This window comes from Pituophis catenifer, unplaced genomic scaffold (genome assembly GCF_029215685.1).
Source record: "Pituophis catenifer annectens isolate HBS135680 unplaced genomic scaffold, rPitCat1.0.hap2 SCAF_2, whole genome shotgun sequence".
In the NCBI taxonomy this organism is placed as follows: domain Eukaryota; kingdom Metazoa; phylum Chordata; class Lepidosauria; order Squamata; family Colubridae; genus Pituophis; species Pituophis catenifer.
Window position 1 is genome coordinate 178,054,239 of NW_027256882.1, and position 17,659 is coordinate 178,071,897.

At 40.8% G+C, this 17,659-nt stretch overlaps 1 protein-coding gene across 1 annotated transcript; it reads left to right on the forward strand.

The window, feature by feature from the left end:
- Positions 1-1,735: 1,735 nt before the first annotated feature.
- LOC139310938 (intercellular adhesion molecule 1-like) lies at positions 1,736-16,508 on the forward strand. Its single transcript, XM_070935219.1, has 7 exons — positions 1,736-1,872; positions 4,986-5,246; positions 6,383-6,700; positions 6,944-7,222; positions 7,976-8,257; positions 11,251-11,493; positions 14,695-16,508. Exons 1-7 carry the CDS (start codon positions 1,815-1,817, stop codon positions 14,898-14,900), a joined length of 1,647 nt encoding a protein of 548 aa, XP_070791320.1. The 5' UTR covers positions 1,736-1,814; the 3' UTR covers positions 14,901-16,508.
- The last annotated feature ends 1,151 nt before the right edge of the window (positions 16,509-17,659 follow it).

Genomic DNA, 17,659 nt, shown 5'->3' on the forward strand with positions numbered 1-17,659 from the left:
CACCCAATCTGTCCTCCAGATTGCAGGAGCAATAAAATGTGCACTGTATTGTATAACTTTGCCCTTTCTGTACATGGCTGTGGCATTGCACATGTGTATATAAGCTTCCATCACAATATAATAACGCATGGATCATCATTCTAAAGTTATAGTTTAGTTTCTCTTGGAAGTCCATGAGGGAAATGGTGTCCACTATATTTTTAGGGGAAGCGCATCAGCAGTTGACCCCCTTGCAGTTAGGCAAGTCTTGCCTGAAAAAGAAACAGATATATTTTTGGTGCCAGTTTTTGGTAGTAAAAATTCCTACTTGGCCACCTTCTCTTTTCCTGCCATTCCTGCTACTCATAAGTGGCAGGAAAAGGGAAGTCCATCTGCTGTGCTTCTCCAGTTCTAAGAAATTTGGAGAAGCCAACAGCAAAAGACTCGCCTCCAATCTTCCCTCTTCCCTTGATTCCAGATGAACTGTCATTTCAAAGACCACTTCCCCATCACCACCAATGACATGAGTCAAAGAAATGGGAGAGGTGGCTTTTTGGAACAGGCAGCTTTCAAAATCAGAGGCCAGGAACTAGTAGGGGGCAAGGTTGGAGGCCTGACTACAGTAGCCTCAGGTGGCCAATGGGAGAAGGGTGAGGCCTTACCCCAAATTTACCATGAATCAATTCATTACAGACTTCTCAGTCCAGCAAGACAGACTTTGCGGCGGGGGGGGGGATCTGCAATGGAGCAAGAAGTTACAGGCTCAGGCTGCCTGGATAATGGACCAGGGTTGGGTTGAGGAGGCGGCGGCGGTGGCTATGCATTCAGCAAATATTTTGTGGAAAGCCTTTGTGCTGGGACAAACAGGAAGTGGTGGTGAATCAGGGTAAGATTTATGGAAAGTTGTATCACCAACTCAGAAATGAAGGAGGGCCTGAGATGTAAAACTTTCATTTTTCTTAGGATAAACTCATTTTTACAGTAAGCGCACAGATTGTCAGGTTTTGAGGCAATCTACAGACACCTGCCATCTCTCTTTTGCAGGTAAAAAGTCGGGGTGAGTTGCAGTTATCTCTTCAATTAAAGCAACCTTTGACTCGCCTGGGATGGGCGAAGCGAAGGAAAGCTCTCTACCCCCACCCCCCAAAAGTGTCGCAAGATCTCTAGCTATAATAATACATTTGTCTCCTCATCACTTCCGGAATTCCTTCTTAGGAAAAGGGCTTGGAGCTCGGGGCTCGAGCCAACTTCGTGGGGCTGGTTATCGCTCTGAAAGCCCTCCTCCCATTTTTAAATTAACTTTCAATATTAATGTTTAATAAATTCCTTGACTTTTTAAGTTATAATACACACATACAGGTGCGTGTGCGTGTGTTTTTAACGTTTCTACTTGTATATCGCTCTAGAGTCCCTCTGCGAGGTAAATGAACGGTTTTAAAAATTTGATAGGTAAGTAAACACACAAGCAAATAAACTTTAGTTTATCTTTAGTCATTTGGGTTGATGGTCTTGACGGGGGCGGGGAAGCGCCTCGTGGGAGCGTGTCATAAGGGCTGGAACTTTCCCCAGCCGCACGCGGAGGGGCGAAATAAGAGATCCATGGGGGGGTTTTCCGTGACCGTCCTGCGTGGGAAAAGGGGCGTTTCCCGGAACATTTATAAAAAGAGGAGCAACGCTTGTAGTCGGGCAAAAAGAGCTCAGGCGCCGGGCTGCGTGTGGATCTAGCGGCAGCAACCAGGCTTTCAAATTATTCCATTTCAATTTCCACTTGGCTACATTCGGACCGTCTCCCGAGCAGGCGCCTTTCTCGGAGTTTGAGTTCCGCCTCGATCATCATGCAGCGATCTTTCGTCTTTTTCCTCGTTGCTTTGGGCTCCTGGGCTTTTGAAAAAGGTAAGGGAGCGGTAGGTTTTTCACAGTTATCTGCTTCCTCCAAACTCTCAGTTACTAGTGCGAAGCGGAGATCTACCACCGGTGGAATGTGGGATCTAGAAGTTTTGATGAGGGAAATTGCTTCTCTGAATCCTCTGCCTACATACAAGCTCTGCTCCCGACCTGTCCGGAAACAGCTGGTTCTGGCCAGGAAGATTTTGGTGCCTTTAATTCAGGTTGCAGAGTTACTTTATGTGTCTGAAGATTGGCATTCGAAATGAATACAGGAGATTGAACTCGGATCAAACCTCAACACCGTTTAAGTCTTACTTAAACGACACACTAGAGAGCTACTTGGATGTAGTGGTTAGAAAGTGGGGAACTCTTGAGTTGTGATTCTGTTTTAGGCATGAAACCAGCTTGGGTGGCTTTGGGCCAGTCACTCTATGGGCTAAAATCCTTTGGAAACTGTGAGTTAGGGACATTGTCAAAGGGCAAATCACTTCTGCAAAACCTTACCAAGAAAACTGCAGATTTTAGTCCAAACAAGGCACATTCATGTACACAAACCTTACGTTAACTTGTTGCCCTAAAGTTATAATTTTCTTCTTTTCCTTCTGCCTATTCCTGGAAAAGGGTAGCAACGGGACTTTTTAATCTTAAAAAATTAGGTGATTTCCCCAAAGCAGTTTCTGAGACACCAATTGCAGATTGTTTGTTTTAAGCATTCCTTCCCTCTGGTCTTTTAATTATTTGCCCAACCTGAAGGCTTGATAAGAATGGTTTCTTCTGACACACCTTCCCTGAAGTCTTGCACACTGCAGTCAATTTGCTAGAAGAAAAACAAACAAGAGGTTTCACCCATCAACCCTAAGAATACTCAGATATTTCAACCTCCTTGCATTTGATTTCCCATGAAAACACAGTTGGTGGGTTGAATATTATTTGGCAATCAATTCTTTGTGGAGGCAAGGTACATATTTTGTTGCAGGCTGAGCTGGTTAATTAAAGGACAGCAGGACAATACTTAGATGCTGAAGCCCATCCTTTGAGTGCTGGCCAGACATTAGGGATGTAAAAGGCTCTTTCTCAAATTTCAACATAGATAAGACATCTTGCAGCCCCTCCCATGTTGATTCGAGAGGATCTGTGATCTTAGGGGGACAGCAATAAAACTTAGAATTGCATCATAGTAACTCAAGGGTTTCATTAAATGGCTATTCTTCTATTCACTCAGTTGTGCAATTTCCGAAAATGAGCTATATTTCTTTTAACACAGGTAAGGAAAGGTGTGGCAGTTAATTCCAGACAGACAGGTACTGTAAGTAGAAGACGATAAAGCAAGTCAATGAGTCATTTTGTGCAAAGGAAAAAAAAGAAGCCTTGAAGCACCTTCTGAGTCACATCTGAGCACATCCAGTAATTGTGACCCCTAAGTACCACCAGAGGCAACAATTCCAAAAATTACAGGAACAGAAGATTTTCACATTCTCTAGGCCAGGGGTGTCAAACTCAAGGCCCAGGGACCGGATCTGGCCTGCAGGGTGCTTAGATCTGGCCCTGAAAACAGAAAAGGATCAGCCCGCTGTGCTTCTGCCAGGGAAAAAGGAGCTCAGGAGGGCTGCATGCAGGCCCCCCGAGCTCCATTTTCACTGGCAGAGTGTTGCAGGAGGCTGTTGCAGCTGGAAACAGAGCCCGGGAGCCTGTTTTCGCTGGCAGAGTGCTTGGGCCCCCACAGGGGTCCCCGACATGAGTGATGTCGAGCTGGCCATGCCCCCCCTGGCCACGCCCCTCCCTGGGGTCAAACACAACCCTGATGTGGCCCTCAATGAAATTGAGTTTGACACCCCTGCTCTAGGCTACAACTTTTTTGCTGAACTATCAGAACTGCTTTCTCCAATCTGCCACAGTCTGAAGTGTTGAGACTGCTATGACCAGAATTCCCAGTCAGAGCAATGATACATTTAAAAACAAAATAAGGCTTTGATTGCATGGCCATGGTTGTCATCTTTACTTTTTGGCACCCCACCCCCACCCTTACGGAGACTTCTGCTGAACCACTCAAGAGTGCAGGAATGTGCTAAACAAACTAATGAGAAACACTTGTGAAGATTACAGCAATATTTTTGGTGGCTGGAGAACAAATTTCAGGGAGAGAGGGATTTGTCAGATTCCAAAGCAATCTGGACTTATTCAAATTCAGTCTACTTCCCGCTCTCCCCCACTCCCCATTCTGGAGTTGCATCATAGGGAACGGACAGTTTTGGATTAAAAGTGTAAGCAGCTTTTGGAATATCAGTAGTGCAACAGCAAGGATTGAAATCTCTGAATTGCACATCTTTGGGAAGGCAGATCTCCTCCTTTAGCTTGAACCTGACCCCCCTAGATTGTCCTCCCAAGAGGAGTATAATTCCTCTCTAACAAAGCAGTAAGAACAAATATTGAATGGTTTCCTGCAATTTTACCAGTCTTTGGAAATGAGACATGACTTGATACTGATCAAAGAACTGAGTTCCTGATATTCATAATAAAGAAAAGGCAGGAAATATCTAGCACTTAGTTCTGCAAAGTTATGCTAAGACATCCTAATTCCTACTCAGAATTCAGACAGCAACTAAATAACATTTAGGGAGAATTGGTTTGTCAATACAGTGACCTCTCATAGTCACAAGGGGCGTATGCTAGACATTGAGCATTCCCCCTTCTCTCTAATCCAGCATTTCTCAACTTCGCCAACTTCAATTAAAGTAGCCACGGTTGAGAAATGCTGCTCTAATCTCTTGGGCTTGACTTGGCATTCTTGCAGATAGAGACTTGACTTCATTTCAGGATCAGTGCTGGGTCTCATCAAACCCATGACAGCTATTAATTCATAACGCTCAAAAACCTAATCGACCTTAACAGAGACTTGAATAAACAAATAAAAACTTCATTGCCTGCTGTATTCATCCACATTCGTTAATGCCTGCAATTTATATTTTTATATTTATATGGCTGGACATAATGCCAAAGTGATTCTGGATGATGAATACAGTTAATACTAGAAAATTAAATCTCATTGCTTTCAAACCTTTTCCACTCTTTTATAACTGTATTTTTATGCAAATTGCATACATATTTTTTTTTAATATCAGGATTCGCAGAGGAAGACTTTGTGAGAATATGGCCAGAAAATCCTGTGGTGCAATTTGGAGGTTCACTTCAGATAAACTGCAGTGCCAATACTGAAGCAGATGCGATTGGCCTTGAAACTGTCTTCAGAAAAGAAATCATTGGAACTGGATCCAATTGGAAAGCCTTCCTTGTCACCAACATCAATGACTGGAATACTAACTCGTTGTGCTATGCTGAGGAATCCCGCGCAAAACCTGCAAAAACAACCATTACCGTTTACAGTAAGTCACATGATGACTGTAGTAACAAATGAAAAATATTGGGCATCTAAAGTACCTACAATTCAAATTCAACAGAAAGCCGCAAGAGTCCGGTAGAATCAAACCTTAGCTCAGTGGTCAAATAACTGAGTAATGGACAACAGAAACCAGAATAAAAACAATTAACACAGTTTTATTGAACAATTTGGGATACTTATGCAGGAGAGTTTTGTTCTGCACCAGTTGCAATTGATTTATTTCCTTTATCAAAATGATATAGCTGACCGTCTCACTAAAAGTGGGAGCAGTACACAACAAAGTTAAAACAGTGAAGAAATACATGTAGCTCCTACGGTATGCAGGGCAGCAGGAGGGGCACATCGTGGCAAGCCACCCACAAGGGGAGGCTTTCTTAGGCAAGATTTTTAACACTTCAACATTTCTCTCCATCTCCTCCCCTGGATTCCTTTTGGGAAAATAAGACAGTTTGCATAGTTTACATTTTAAAGTGTTTAGGGGAAAATAGTCAGGAGAATATATGATCAAGTGTTGGGGAATTGACAAAGGAAAGCTATATTTTGATGAGGATTACCTACATTAATGTCTAGCAAGAATGCAGGCACTTAGCTAAGGCAAAAGATGGAAATAATTATCTAACTAAGGCAAGCAAATAGAAATAGATCTTTCAGATGATAAGAGACAAGATATTTCTTTTGGGAAAGCTAAGGCATGCCATCCACTGTCCCTTAAAGGTATATAGATATTTAAGTTTGACTTAGAATATACAGGGAAATATGCACTTAGGTAGAGAAAATTTTATTGCATAGAATAAATAACAGAAGAGCCATGTTATTTTATTTATTTATTTATTTATTTATTTATTTATTTATTTATTTATTTATTTATTTATTTAATTTGTATACCGCCCTTCTCCCAGAGGGGACTCAGGGCGGTGAACAGCCAAAATTAAAAAACATATAAATGCAAAAGTTAAGACAATTAAAAAGAATTAAATCACTGGCTACCCAATTTAAAACCCCAAATCCATAAAATTTAAAATCCCAATTAAAAACCATTTAGGCTAGGCCAGTTATTGCTTGTTCATACTTCTAGCATATGCTAATCAAACAAAATTGATTTAGAACATTTTATTTCAGAATCTCCAGCGAGTATTGAACTGGATCCAGTACCAAAAATGGAAGTGGGCAAGCTGTATAACTTCACATGTCGGGTTCTTGGTGTAGCCCCCATCCGGGACCTCACGGTGACCTTGCTGAAAGGGGAAGAGCAACTTCTGGTAAAGACCTTTCAGGATCACACTGAGCCTGCAGCTGGTGCAGTTGTGGTGAACCATCAGATAAGAGCTGAGCAAAATGACTACAACAAGACAATCACCTGCCAAACATCTCTGGATGTGAGACCAAGAGGACCACTCCTGAAAAACACCTCCCATGGCATATCATTATGGACTTATGGTGAGATCCCATCCATTGCTCCAGTTCTGATTTAGACATACTGCACCCTGTGGCTAGACAATGCTACTTCTCCACAGGAGGGGCTGGTCCACCTATTACACTGTTTTGACTTTTGTTTGCATAGATTTGATGTCCCCTACAGTTGCCCCAGCACTCACCACCTGAGAGGTTATGGAGAGGATACTATTGTGGCTGTGATTTCTTTTGCAATAACTGAACTGATTTCTCTTACTTTCTTGGCAGATTTTGCAAAGGCTCCCCTGCTCCACGCTGGCCTGTTCTTAGAAGCTGGGACTCTGATGAAAGTGACGTGTGATGCACCTGAGGTTTCCCCAGCCGAAGAGGCCATGTTTGATCTGTGGTTTGCAGGGAAACCTCTGACCTTCAACACCACTGTGATGGGGGGCTTGGCAAGTGCCCAGGCTGTGATAGCCTCTTCCTCAGTTGGAGATCATGAGTTGATCTGCATAGTCTCTCTGGGGCCAGTGACCAAAAATGTGACAAAGATAGTGAACGTGTTTGGTGAGTCTCATATCTGTAATTATTAACACAGAGAGATTTAGAAGAGTTTTCTTCCATCTATTTGAACAAACATAGAAGAAGTTAGAAGTTAGATTGATTTTATTTTGAAAAACAAAACTTCAGTAATGGGTTGGATCAGTCTAAATAGTTTGAGAGACAGCCCTTTGAAACCAATGGAATTGGAGGGATAAGTGACTCATCCCTGTTCTATTTTCATTGAAATCCAAGAACAACTATTTTAGGATGAACCCAAAAATATTCTTATATCAGATTAGATATATACAGAGCTTAGATCTGACCTAAAGCCATTAGACATAAAGCCATTACAACTTACGATTGCTTTGTTTTTACTGCATTTTGACATGCAGTATTTATTTAAAGAGGTCCACATGTCTTAATCAAATAGAGAATGCAGAAATTGAAAGAAACAGCCACTCTCATCCATTTCACTTCTTTGGAACATCTGGTATCCAGTCATTTCAATTATGCTACTTCTAAAATACGGCAGTTTTTCTTACAAGAACTCTGAGATGAATTTGGACTGAGAGTGAGCGTGAAGGTGAAACTCCTTCACTAAGGCTCTATGGTTGTAGATGGACTTGAACTTAGGGTTCCTCTATCCTAGACCTTAATGATGGTTTTCATATCTAGGACAGGAGCTGGCCTTTAGCCAATATTTGTTTCAACTGTTTTTATTAATCATTTTATAACCATCTAAGTACATTATCACTGTTCTGCTCTATTCCCTCACAGCTTTACCAAAGCCCATCTTGCAAATTGGCAGTTCAGAAGCTGTCGTCGGTCAAACAGTGAACATTACATGTAGCGCTGATGGCAGTGCTTCCCCTGGTTTTAAAATGCAGATCAAGGATGCTGCCAAAATATTAGCATCTGGCAACGTAGATGAACATTTCCTGCAGCATGCAGTGATCACTCAGCAAGAGGATAATGAGCGGGAATTCATCTGCCAAGTAACCCTGACCATTGATGGGCACACCAAGGAAAGAAGCATGTCTCAAAAACTTACCGTCTTCTGTGAGTAGGAAAAAAAAATACACCTCATGTTTTATTCCTAGAGATTCAGTAATCTTTACTTCAAATAGTGTGGCAACACATTTTACAGCTAGGATGAACTTTGGAAATAGGGTACCATTGCATAGTGTTATGTAATCCCAGGTCTCTGCACCCCAGAAGGGGGAATAGGAGGATCATATGAGTAGATGCTTCCATTACCCAGTGGTTCCTTTCGTATAGAAACTTATCTAGTGTCCTAATTATTAATGTACTTGGAAATTGTTGTTTATTTATTTATATCGCCATATATCTTAGTTCTATGACTCTGGGTGGCTATATAGATTTAACAAATACACACACAAAAACTCAATATAACTAAGTAATAAAAACTACAAGAAAAATCATTAAAACAATAAAAATACATTAAAAATACATGGGAAAGCACACTCAGTTTCCCCAACAATACAGTTACTTTAATAGCTCCATATCTCTGTTCCCAGATCCCCAGGCCAGATGGCAGAGCCATGTCTTCAGGCTCTTCTGGAAGGCTAACAAGTTTGGGGTCAGTCTGGCCTCAGTGAGAATGATGTTTCAAAACAAATTGACCTCCCAGCTAATCTATGAAGATACAAGTATATTGTTCCAATTAGAGTTAGAGAAGGTGTACATTAGTTATTGGGTTTAGTTATTCCCATGAACTAGGTAGGAAACCCAATGCAAGGCTGGCTAACAAAGTGGCAAATAGGTTTGATGCCATCAGGAAGATTAATTTCTGACATCCAAAACAACATGTCCCATTGTGATACTATTTATGTTTTTTAAAAACATCAGTAATATATTTTCTGATTTTCCTCAGTACTCTTGGAGATACATATACCCCTTTATGTTCTCAACTGGTTATTTAAATCTATTCAGGTTGTGTGAAAGAGGTGTTACTTGCTTCTGTGATGTGTTTCAGGCTGGGGATGTGGTATACTTTGACTTCCTTGATGCATAGGGTCTTATATTTGCACAAAATGAATCCCCTTTTTCATTAGCCAATCAGGAATACAGGTAGTTCTTGACCTATGGCCAAAATGGAGCCCTGAATTATGGGCATAGGTTGTTGTCATTAAGAGAGGCACCCTTGCTCAGTGACCACATTCCAGGCTTTTCCCATCATCATTAAAGAGAGTGAGGGCTGTCTCAAGTTGTGGTAGAGGCCCTGTGGAACCCTGTTCAAGCCCAGGCCCACATTGCAGTATCTCTGAGTTCAGACATGGCCGACCCCCTGAGACACCCATACACAGCTTCCCACCCCATCAGATCCCACAGTCTTGGATCTGCTTTCCATCCTGCTGGGTCCCACAGGCCGTGGGACTCCTCTCTGCCCTATCACATCTTGATCCACTTACCTCTTCTGAATAACTCCTTTTTGAAAGAACACCCAACTGATGTGATGCGAAGGCTGCATCATGCCTTTCTGGAAGTGGTGCCATTCTTACAATCTCTTAGAAGGGTATGAATTTGCAAAGGTGCAAGGTGACCTCTATAGGAAGCACACATGTTGCGTTGGCTGGTCACTCTTTTGGAAAAGGGATTCTTCAGAAGAGATAAGTGAAGCAAAGTGTGGTGGGATAGAAAGCAGGTCCAAGGCCTCTGGCACTAGTAGGGCAGGATGTAGGGTGGAAGATAGACAGGTGGGGCAGTTGCAGTGTCCCTGTGGTTGGTTGTAAGGCCAGGTGGCCTGCCAGGCACCCACATTTTCATCACATGAACATAAGGGCCTTGCAAACCCCTTAACTGAATACAGGTAGTATGTTCCTTTCTTCAGAAGCATTCTAATTTCAAACAGTGGCTGAATGAATGATTGTAAGTCAAGGACTATTTATAGACTCCTGATCCAGAACGGGATCCTGAGCATGTGCTGTTTTAGAGAGGTGTTTGAAGCAGCCCTTAAAAGATTTGCAAAATTTGCATAATTTCTATTCTATTCTGATATAATATAAGAAGAGTGATACTCAAATGTTCCATAATTTAAGAAAAAACTAAAAACTGCGATTGATCCTTTTCCCTTGTGCTGTTTTCTCCATTTGTCCAAAGCAATGACTTAATGACCAAAGAGAACCATACAAAATTCATGTTGAGTATTCCATTTGGAAAAATCATAGCCAAGTTAAAAAAAAAAAAGCCTTTGCTCCAGCTTTGTAGTCCTTCCTTAATCCATTCTGTGGTTGTTTTTAGCATTTTGAAAATGGCAAGAGATTCAAAATGTTCATGACTCCAAATATTACAATTTAATTGTCCCTCAGGTAAAAATAGATTCCAGTGTTTCTAAAGATATGGCAGTTTTGTCCATGGGGCTTGGATTTATTTGCTTACTTAAAAACAACTCTGGGTGGCTCCCAATCAAAAGTTCAAACAACACATAAAACCATATTAAAAGTCTAAAACTAAACACATTAGAACATTAAAAACAACAAAAACCTGGTGCCAAATCAAACTTCTAATGTGCAGTCATCCAATTTTATCCCAGCACTTGTGCTTTTCGGAAGGCTAGGAAAGTGGAGGCCTGTCGAATTATAAAGGACAGAGTGTTCCATAGGGTAGGGGCTGCCACGGAAAAGATATGGTTCTTAGTCCATCAGATGGCAATATTTAGAGGAAGAAACTAGGAGCATGCTCACTCTATCTGATCTGGTAGGATGGGTAGATGTCTTTAGGAAAGGGGGGTCCTGCAGCTAGTGGAAGCATACAAAGTTAAGTACAAAGTATCTGTAAAATGGGGGGTCTATGCAAATTAGACTTGGGATTCCAAAACTTTGACACTAGCTGCTAAATTCTGCCTTTGGAGGCCATGTTCCATCTGTAGAGGATCATGGTAGCATCCTTATAGATTCCAGAATCCATTGACAATGAACATTGTATAAACTGCAATAGATACCACCAATGCTTCTGCAGTTTTGCAGTACATAGTTGCTTCACTACATCCATTATTACCAGTGAACCTAACTACATTTCTTTCTCCATTCTAGACGGCCCCCAAATGGACGATTTCAGCTGTCCCCAGACATGGACTTGGAAGGCGGGAAGTACGATGACACTTACCTGCTCAGCCTTGGGAAACCCCCCACCAACTGTTCAGTGCTGGAAAGATGGGAGACCTTACAACATTGGGAAACCACAGCTGATCCAGATAGAGCATGATGGCATATATCAATGCAATGCTACTAACCAGTATGGCTTTGATGTTAGAGATGTGACCATACACGTTGAACGTAAGTTAACTCCTTGACCTAAAAAACAAGAATGACCACAGTCGTAGGTCTTGTAACTACCAGCCAAATCTGCATTTAAGTTTATTTGTCAAGTAGTGAGTTATAGATTTCACCCAGTGAAACAAACTGATAAAAATTCTGGCCATCACAGCCCTCCCATCTATAGCCCAGTCAAGAAAAATTTGAAATGGTTCTGGTGCTAAGCCAAGATTCATTGTGAAGAGACTCTGTTTAAGAAGGGTTTAGAGAGAGCGAGGGAGTTGAAGGTAGTCTCCTATGCCAGCATCCTGCTCATTCAATTGCCCTCCAATAATTTGCTGTTATCTTTATGTCTACTTCTCCAACGTGTATCTTCACATATTGTTGAATTTCATTTTTAGTAATCTTTAGCTAAGATGATTGGATTCTGCAATTAAGCTTTTATATATACTCTTCCATTTTTAATACACCTGTTTCAACATCTTAATATAGCAAAGAAACATTTCCTGGAAGGACATGTTGGCAAATATTCAGCATTAATAGCATTAAACAGTATCAAAGTTGGGAGGCTCAGTAGAGGTTTGAAAGGCAGAGACAAGATTAGGAGAGCTATGATATACTCCTGCTGTACAATTCTTGAAAGAAATGTCTTCCAGGATCAACTACTGGAATTTTTCACACATATCATTTAGCAAAGTGAAAGTCTTCCCTTTCAGTCATCACATATACCATCAGTTATTCCATTCATTTCTCTCTTCCCTGTATTTATCACTACTTTCTTTTTCTGCCTTTTTTCATCTGCTGGTGGGTACTGTAGCTCTCTGCCAGTGGTGAAATGTAAAATTTGTTACTACCGGTTCTGTGGGCGTGGCTTGGTGGGGGGGGGTAATGTGATTGGGTGGGTGTGGCCAACTTTTTTTTTTTACTTTTAAAAGCATTTTTTCGGCTGAAGAGGTTGTAGAAAAAATGCTTTTAAAAATAAAAAAGGCCTCTGATGATTGTGCAGCTTAGCTGGTAATGGGGGGGGGGGAGGGATTTTTGCGGTTCTCCGAACCACCCGCCGCCATCGCTACCAGATTGGGTGATCTGGTCCGAACTGGGAGCATTTCACCCTGCTCTCTGCCCTGAAACATGTCTGTCTGCATCCTCTATTAGGAAAAAAAAACCCTATCTCTTAGTCCTTTCATACATTCCCACTTTTGCCCATTGTCTTGTCTTCCATCCCTATCAAAACTCCTTGAAGAATATACCTTTCTCTCAATTTCCTTCTCAGTTTCACATGCTTGTTTCAATGGAGTTTTCATGTAAGGAGTTTTAATTCTACCAAGCTGACTTAGACACATTATACTCAATCTCCTGGTGGCCAACGCAAACCACCTATGTTCAGTGCTACTATTACCTAATTTATCTGCTATATTTGTTTCTTTGAATCATCAATATTATTTTCCTATGTGAGTTCCCTTAGTAATATCAGTACTACAGTGATTTCACACCTATTTGTCTCAGTTTTCTTTCTCTATTATGTGGAATGATTCTATCTCCATTTTTCCTTCATCAGTGAGTAATCCTTTGGACTCCGTTTGTCTTTTATTTACTCTCTCTCTTCTGGGTCCTTTGATGCTTATTTTCAATTATACAGTATGCAGGCAAAATCCAGGTGTGTTCCTCTGTCTCTATTCCATATAACATAGTATTAGCATTTTCTTCTAAATGCCTTTGTAGGGCTGCATAGATTCCTACCATGAAAAAGCAAACATGTACAAGACAGAGACTGCTGTATTTCTTCCTGATCTTTCTTTTCCATTTTCTGAGGGTTTTTTTTTTCTTTTTGATTTCTAGCTGCTGGCTTCCTCAGTAGTGAGGAACCTGGAAGTCCAAATTAATGAGTGGCTTTCCTTAAAGATCTTCCTCAATCAAACCATCCCCATTCGTAGTTTTCATTTAATCAGTGATTGTAGGATCCACTTTTCCCCACCACTAAAATGGCAAAGCAGTCAATCATCTCATGTCTGGATGATTGGAGCAGTATGCATTTACCAGATTCCTCTCTTTATCACTTGATCCACTTCCAGAATTCACACCATTTTGGGCATTGTTTAATCTATCCCTAATTCCTACATTGGCTGGTGTTTATTCAAGATATAAGTTTAAATTGCTGATGTTAACTTCTCTGGCCTTATACACACCCAATATTTCTTTTAAAAAATGCTTATGGCTCCTGTACCAATAGAATAGAATAGAATAGAATAGAATAGAATAGAATAGAATAGAATAGAATAGAATAGAATAGAATAGAATAGAATTTTTTATTGGCCAAGTGTGATTGGACACACAAGGAATTTGTCTTGGTGCATAATAGACAATACAGGTAGTCTTCACTAACCAGGGACCAGGAACTCCATAGCTAAGCTATGCAGTCATAAAGCATAATATTGCCTCCACTTGCTGTTGTTAGGAGAATCCTGCACATTGCAGCATCCTGTACTTATATCTTCATCATTCACAACCTCCTGCCAGCTTCCCAATTGACTTTGCCTGTCAGAAGGTGGCTGTTAAGGTCGTAAATGGCCATCATGTGACTGTGGAAGACTATAACATTGTAATTGCGAGCTGGTCACTGAACACACATATCGGGATCATGTGACTTCAGAGACACAGGGACAATATGAGGATCCTTCATAAGCAATCCATATTCAGCACCATCATAACTTGAACAGTCACTGAACAAGTATAAAGTTCAGCAAGGACTACCTGTAAATCTCAGCTGATTGTCAACATAGCGCTGATTTATACCTCCTTATACTAAAGTAGGCATATCAGGCTTAAGAGATTTTTTCCCATCCAGTGCCAGTTCTCTGGAATCAACTTTCATTTGTTCATTTTTTCAAAATTTCAAATATTTTTATCTTAATGAACCTTTGATGATGGCTTAAGCATCAACTCCTCGTGCAAAATTCTTATTGTGATTCAAATGTAAGTTCCCATGATGGTTTTAAATGCTATAGGCATTTTCACAGCTTATATTCTGTCTTCTCAGATTAGAATGTACTGTATTATTGAATGTACTGTATTATTGCACCAAATTGTTGAAGTTGTATTTTATTATTATGTACCATGCCTGAAAAATAACTGCTACTACTACTGCCAAGTTGGTAGAACTGTAATGCTATGGAACTATTCTATGCTAAATTTTAATGCATTTGGTTTTTTTCCCTTTCACAGCTCCTCAATCCATTGGCCATATCATTGGCTATATACTTGCTGTGGTGCTGTTTATTGCTCTTGTTGCTGGTGTAGCTTATTGGATAAGCTATAAACAAAAGATTGGGATCTACCGACTGTGGCAGCAAGGGAAGCAACAGCAGTCACCAAAAGCTGCTGAAAACTCAGTGGAGCAAAAATTCCTGAATGGCAAGGCAAATGTCTGAGCAGACCTGTGTTTACCACAAACTGAAGAACCACTTGTCCCCATGCCAGCGAGCTTGTAGCTGTGTTCAGTGTTCATCACTCTACTTAGCTGCAGAGGAAGAGGATGTTGATTACCTGCCATCAAGTCATTATTTATTTATATTTATTTATTTAAAACACATGTAGCTGGCCATCTTTCAAGCAACTCTGGGTGGCTCCCAATCATATATTAGGGACCACATTGATAGATTTTCTCCATGATGTGGAAGAAGAGATATGGCAAACTGTTCTTCAGCTCCTGAGCATTGGATGGGCAGTGGTCCAACTGGCCTTTGTCTTGGAACTTTGGAAGGGTGAATGATGGTAACTTCTACACTTTCAGGGAGTGCCGGTGCTTATTCCTCCTGCTTTTTTCTGAAGATCTCCTGTACCATCTAAGTGGACTTTCAGATTTTTCCTTGAAAAGGCAATCAGGAACAAAAGGTGGTCTTAAAAGGCTTTGGGTTACCTCCAGGAGGAGGCATTACTGGGAAACCACTCAGAACCACTAGGAAGAGGGTGTCTGCAACACACCAGCTTGGGCTTTTCCTGCAATAATGGACAACTCAGTTGTAGAGTTTAAAGCATCTTCCAGATTTCTCCTCCCGCTATTAAATTGAAAATAATACCATAATCATAAGGGACATAGTAAAATTCTTTAGTCCTTTGTGCTCTCCGAGCTTGGATATTTTTTTACAGACATTTCATTACCCAACTGAGTACCATCATCAGTGCTAGAAGGGAGTGGAGTTTGCTCCCTGTTTATATATGGGTGGCCTGCCTGTCATAATGATGGGGGTGTTCTTGGTAGTTCCTTAATTAGGCTGTTCTTTACTGTTTGTTTGTTTGTCTGTTTGTTTGGGTTAATAGTTCCTTGACTGTGGTATTGTTTACTGCTTGTTGGTTGGTCTGATATTAATCCTGGTATTAAGCACTGCTTATCTGGGTTTTGGTTGCTGGTGAGGAGGACTTTTTTGCTTCCTGTTTAGCTTTTTAATTGTCTCTTTTTAAATGAAATGTAGATGTTATTTTTCACTATGTGTCCACTGATGGTTGATTTGTCTGAGTGCTAGACTTCCAGGAATTCTCTAGCATTTTTTGGACTTAGCCTGGTCTAGGATGCTCATAGCTTCCCAGTGGAAACTATGGGTAAGTCTGTCCATGTGTTGTGCAATTAAGGAGTTTTCATTATGTCTTCAGACTGCTAGTCGGCATTCTCAAAAACTCCTTTCTGTTTTTGTAAATTTGCACTTACAAATTTTCAAAGCACATGCCAAAAAGTTAGAGCCTTTTTCTATTTTTAAATACTAGTATGTGAATTCATGATTATCAAGATGACACATTCCATAACTCTAAGTCATATTTCCAAATGCTGGAAAGAAATCCCTGAGGTACAATGAATTCAGGACTAGCCTCTCCCAGTGGTGGTTTCACAACTCAGCAGGTCTTCTAACCTTATCATGTAGTTCTTGGTTTTACACATGTGTTTTATTGTTGGGAGAAGAAAATAATGGTGTGGAAAAAATAAAAATGATTAAAAAGCTAAAGAATAATGTTAATATTTTTTTTAAAAAAATATTGCATAATAGAAGGGAAGTGTTCCCTGCATGCTATATTGAATGAGTTATGTTCCCAGGAAAATAGAAGAGATGGTAAGGAGACTATTTCTGCTCTGCTATCAGCAGAAGTTCCGTCATGGTACATATTCTTATACAAAAAATAGTACAACCTAAATAAAGACCATGGAGGAGAAAAAAGATCATTCTGTGTTTTAGAATGAGTAAAAAGGAAAATCACCTCCCCCCCTCCCCCCAATCAATAAAACAGGCTGTTCTTCTTAGTTTGCCATTGTCACTTTTCACTTTCAAAACTTTCCCCACTTTTCTTGGGCTGAGCCATCTAGGCATTTCTAACTGAGAACATTTGTAAAAAACCCCAGTGAAAGCATGCAACCGCAAAGGTGCATTCCACCATTTTAATTTTGTTGAGGAGATCCTAGAGTCCTCCTTCATGGTCATCTGGGAGGAGAAAGTGTCTTGAGGAAGAAGGTTTTACTTTTTGTAGTGTACCCTTGGTATAATTGGACAGCCTTCTTCAGAGATGCTTTAATTTGCACCCTGGTACTGAGCAGGGGTAGAATAGTAGTTCTGAATTGGTTGCATGCATGCTGCAGATGGGACTTAGAAGTAAACCAAAAGTACCCCTATGCAACTCATCTTCATTGCTAACTCATTGAAACTTCAAGCCCTCAAATGACTGTGAATGACAAATATGGCCACAGAATACCTGTTAACATATAAATATGTTTTATATATATCAGTGGTGGGTTCCTCCCGGTTCAGCCCGGTTCTGCCGAGCCGGTAGTGGTGATGTTATGATGTCACCGAACCGGTTCTGCCCCCCTCCCCCCCACCCCCGCGTTATTCTTAGGTTGTGGGTGATCCATCACTGGAGGCTTTTAAGAAGAGACTGGACAGCCATGTGTCTGAAATGGTATAGGGTTTCCTGCTTAGCAGAGGGTTGGACTAGAAGTCCTCCAAGGTCACGTCAAGCTCTGTTATTCTGTAGTCTTAGACCTTTTCTTATGTACCCTTACCTTGTAATCCTGAGAAGAAGGGGAAAATAAACTGGATGTTTGAAAAGAATTACTGCAAGCTTTTTAGCTTCATGACAAAGAAAAAAAGGCAGAAAAATATGATTTTGGAGACACAAGTGGACCACGTTGCACTGGTGAACAAAA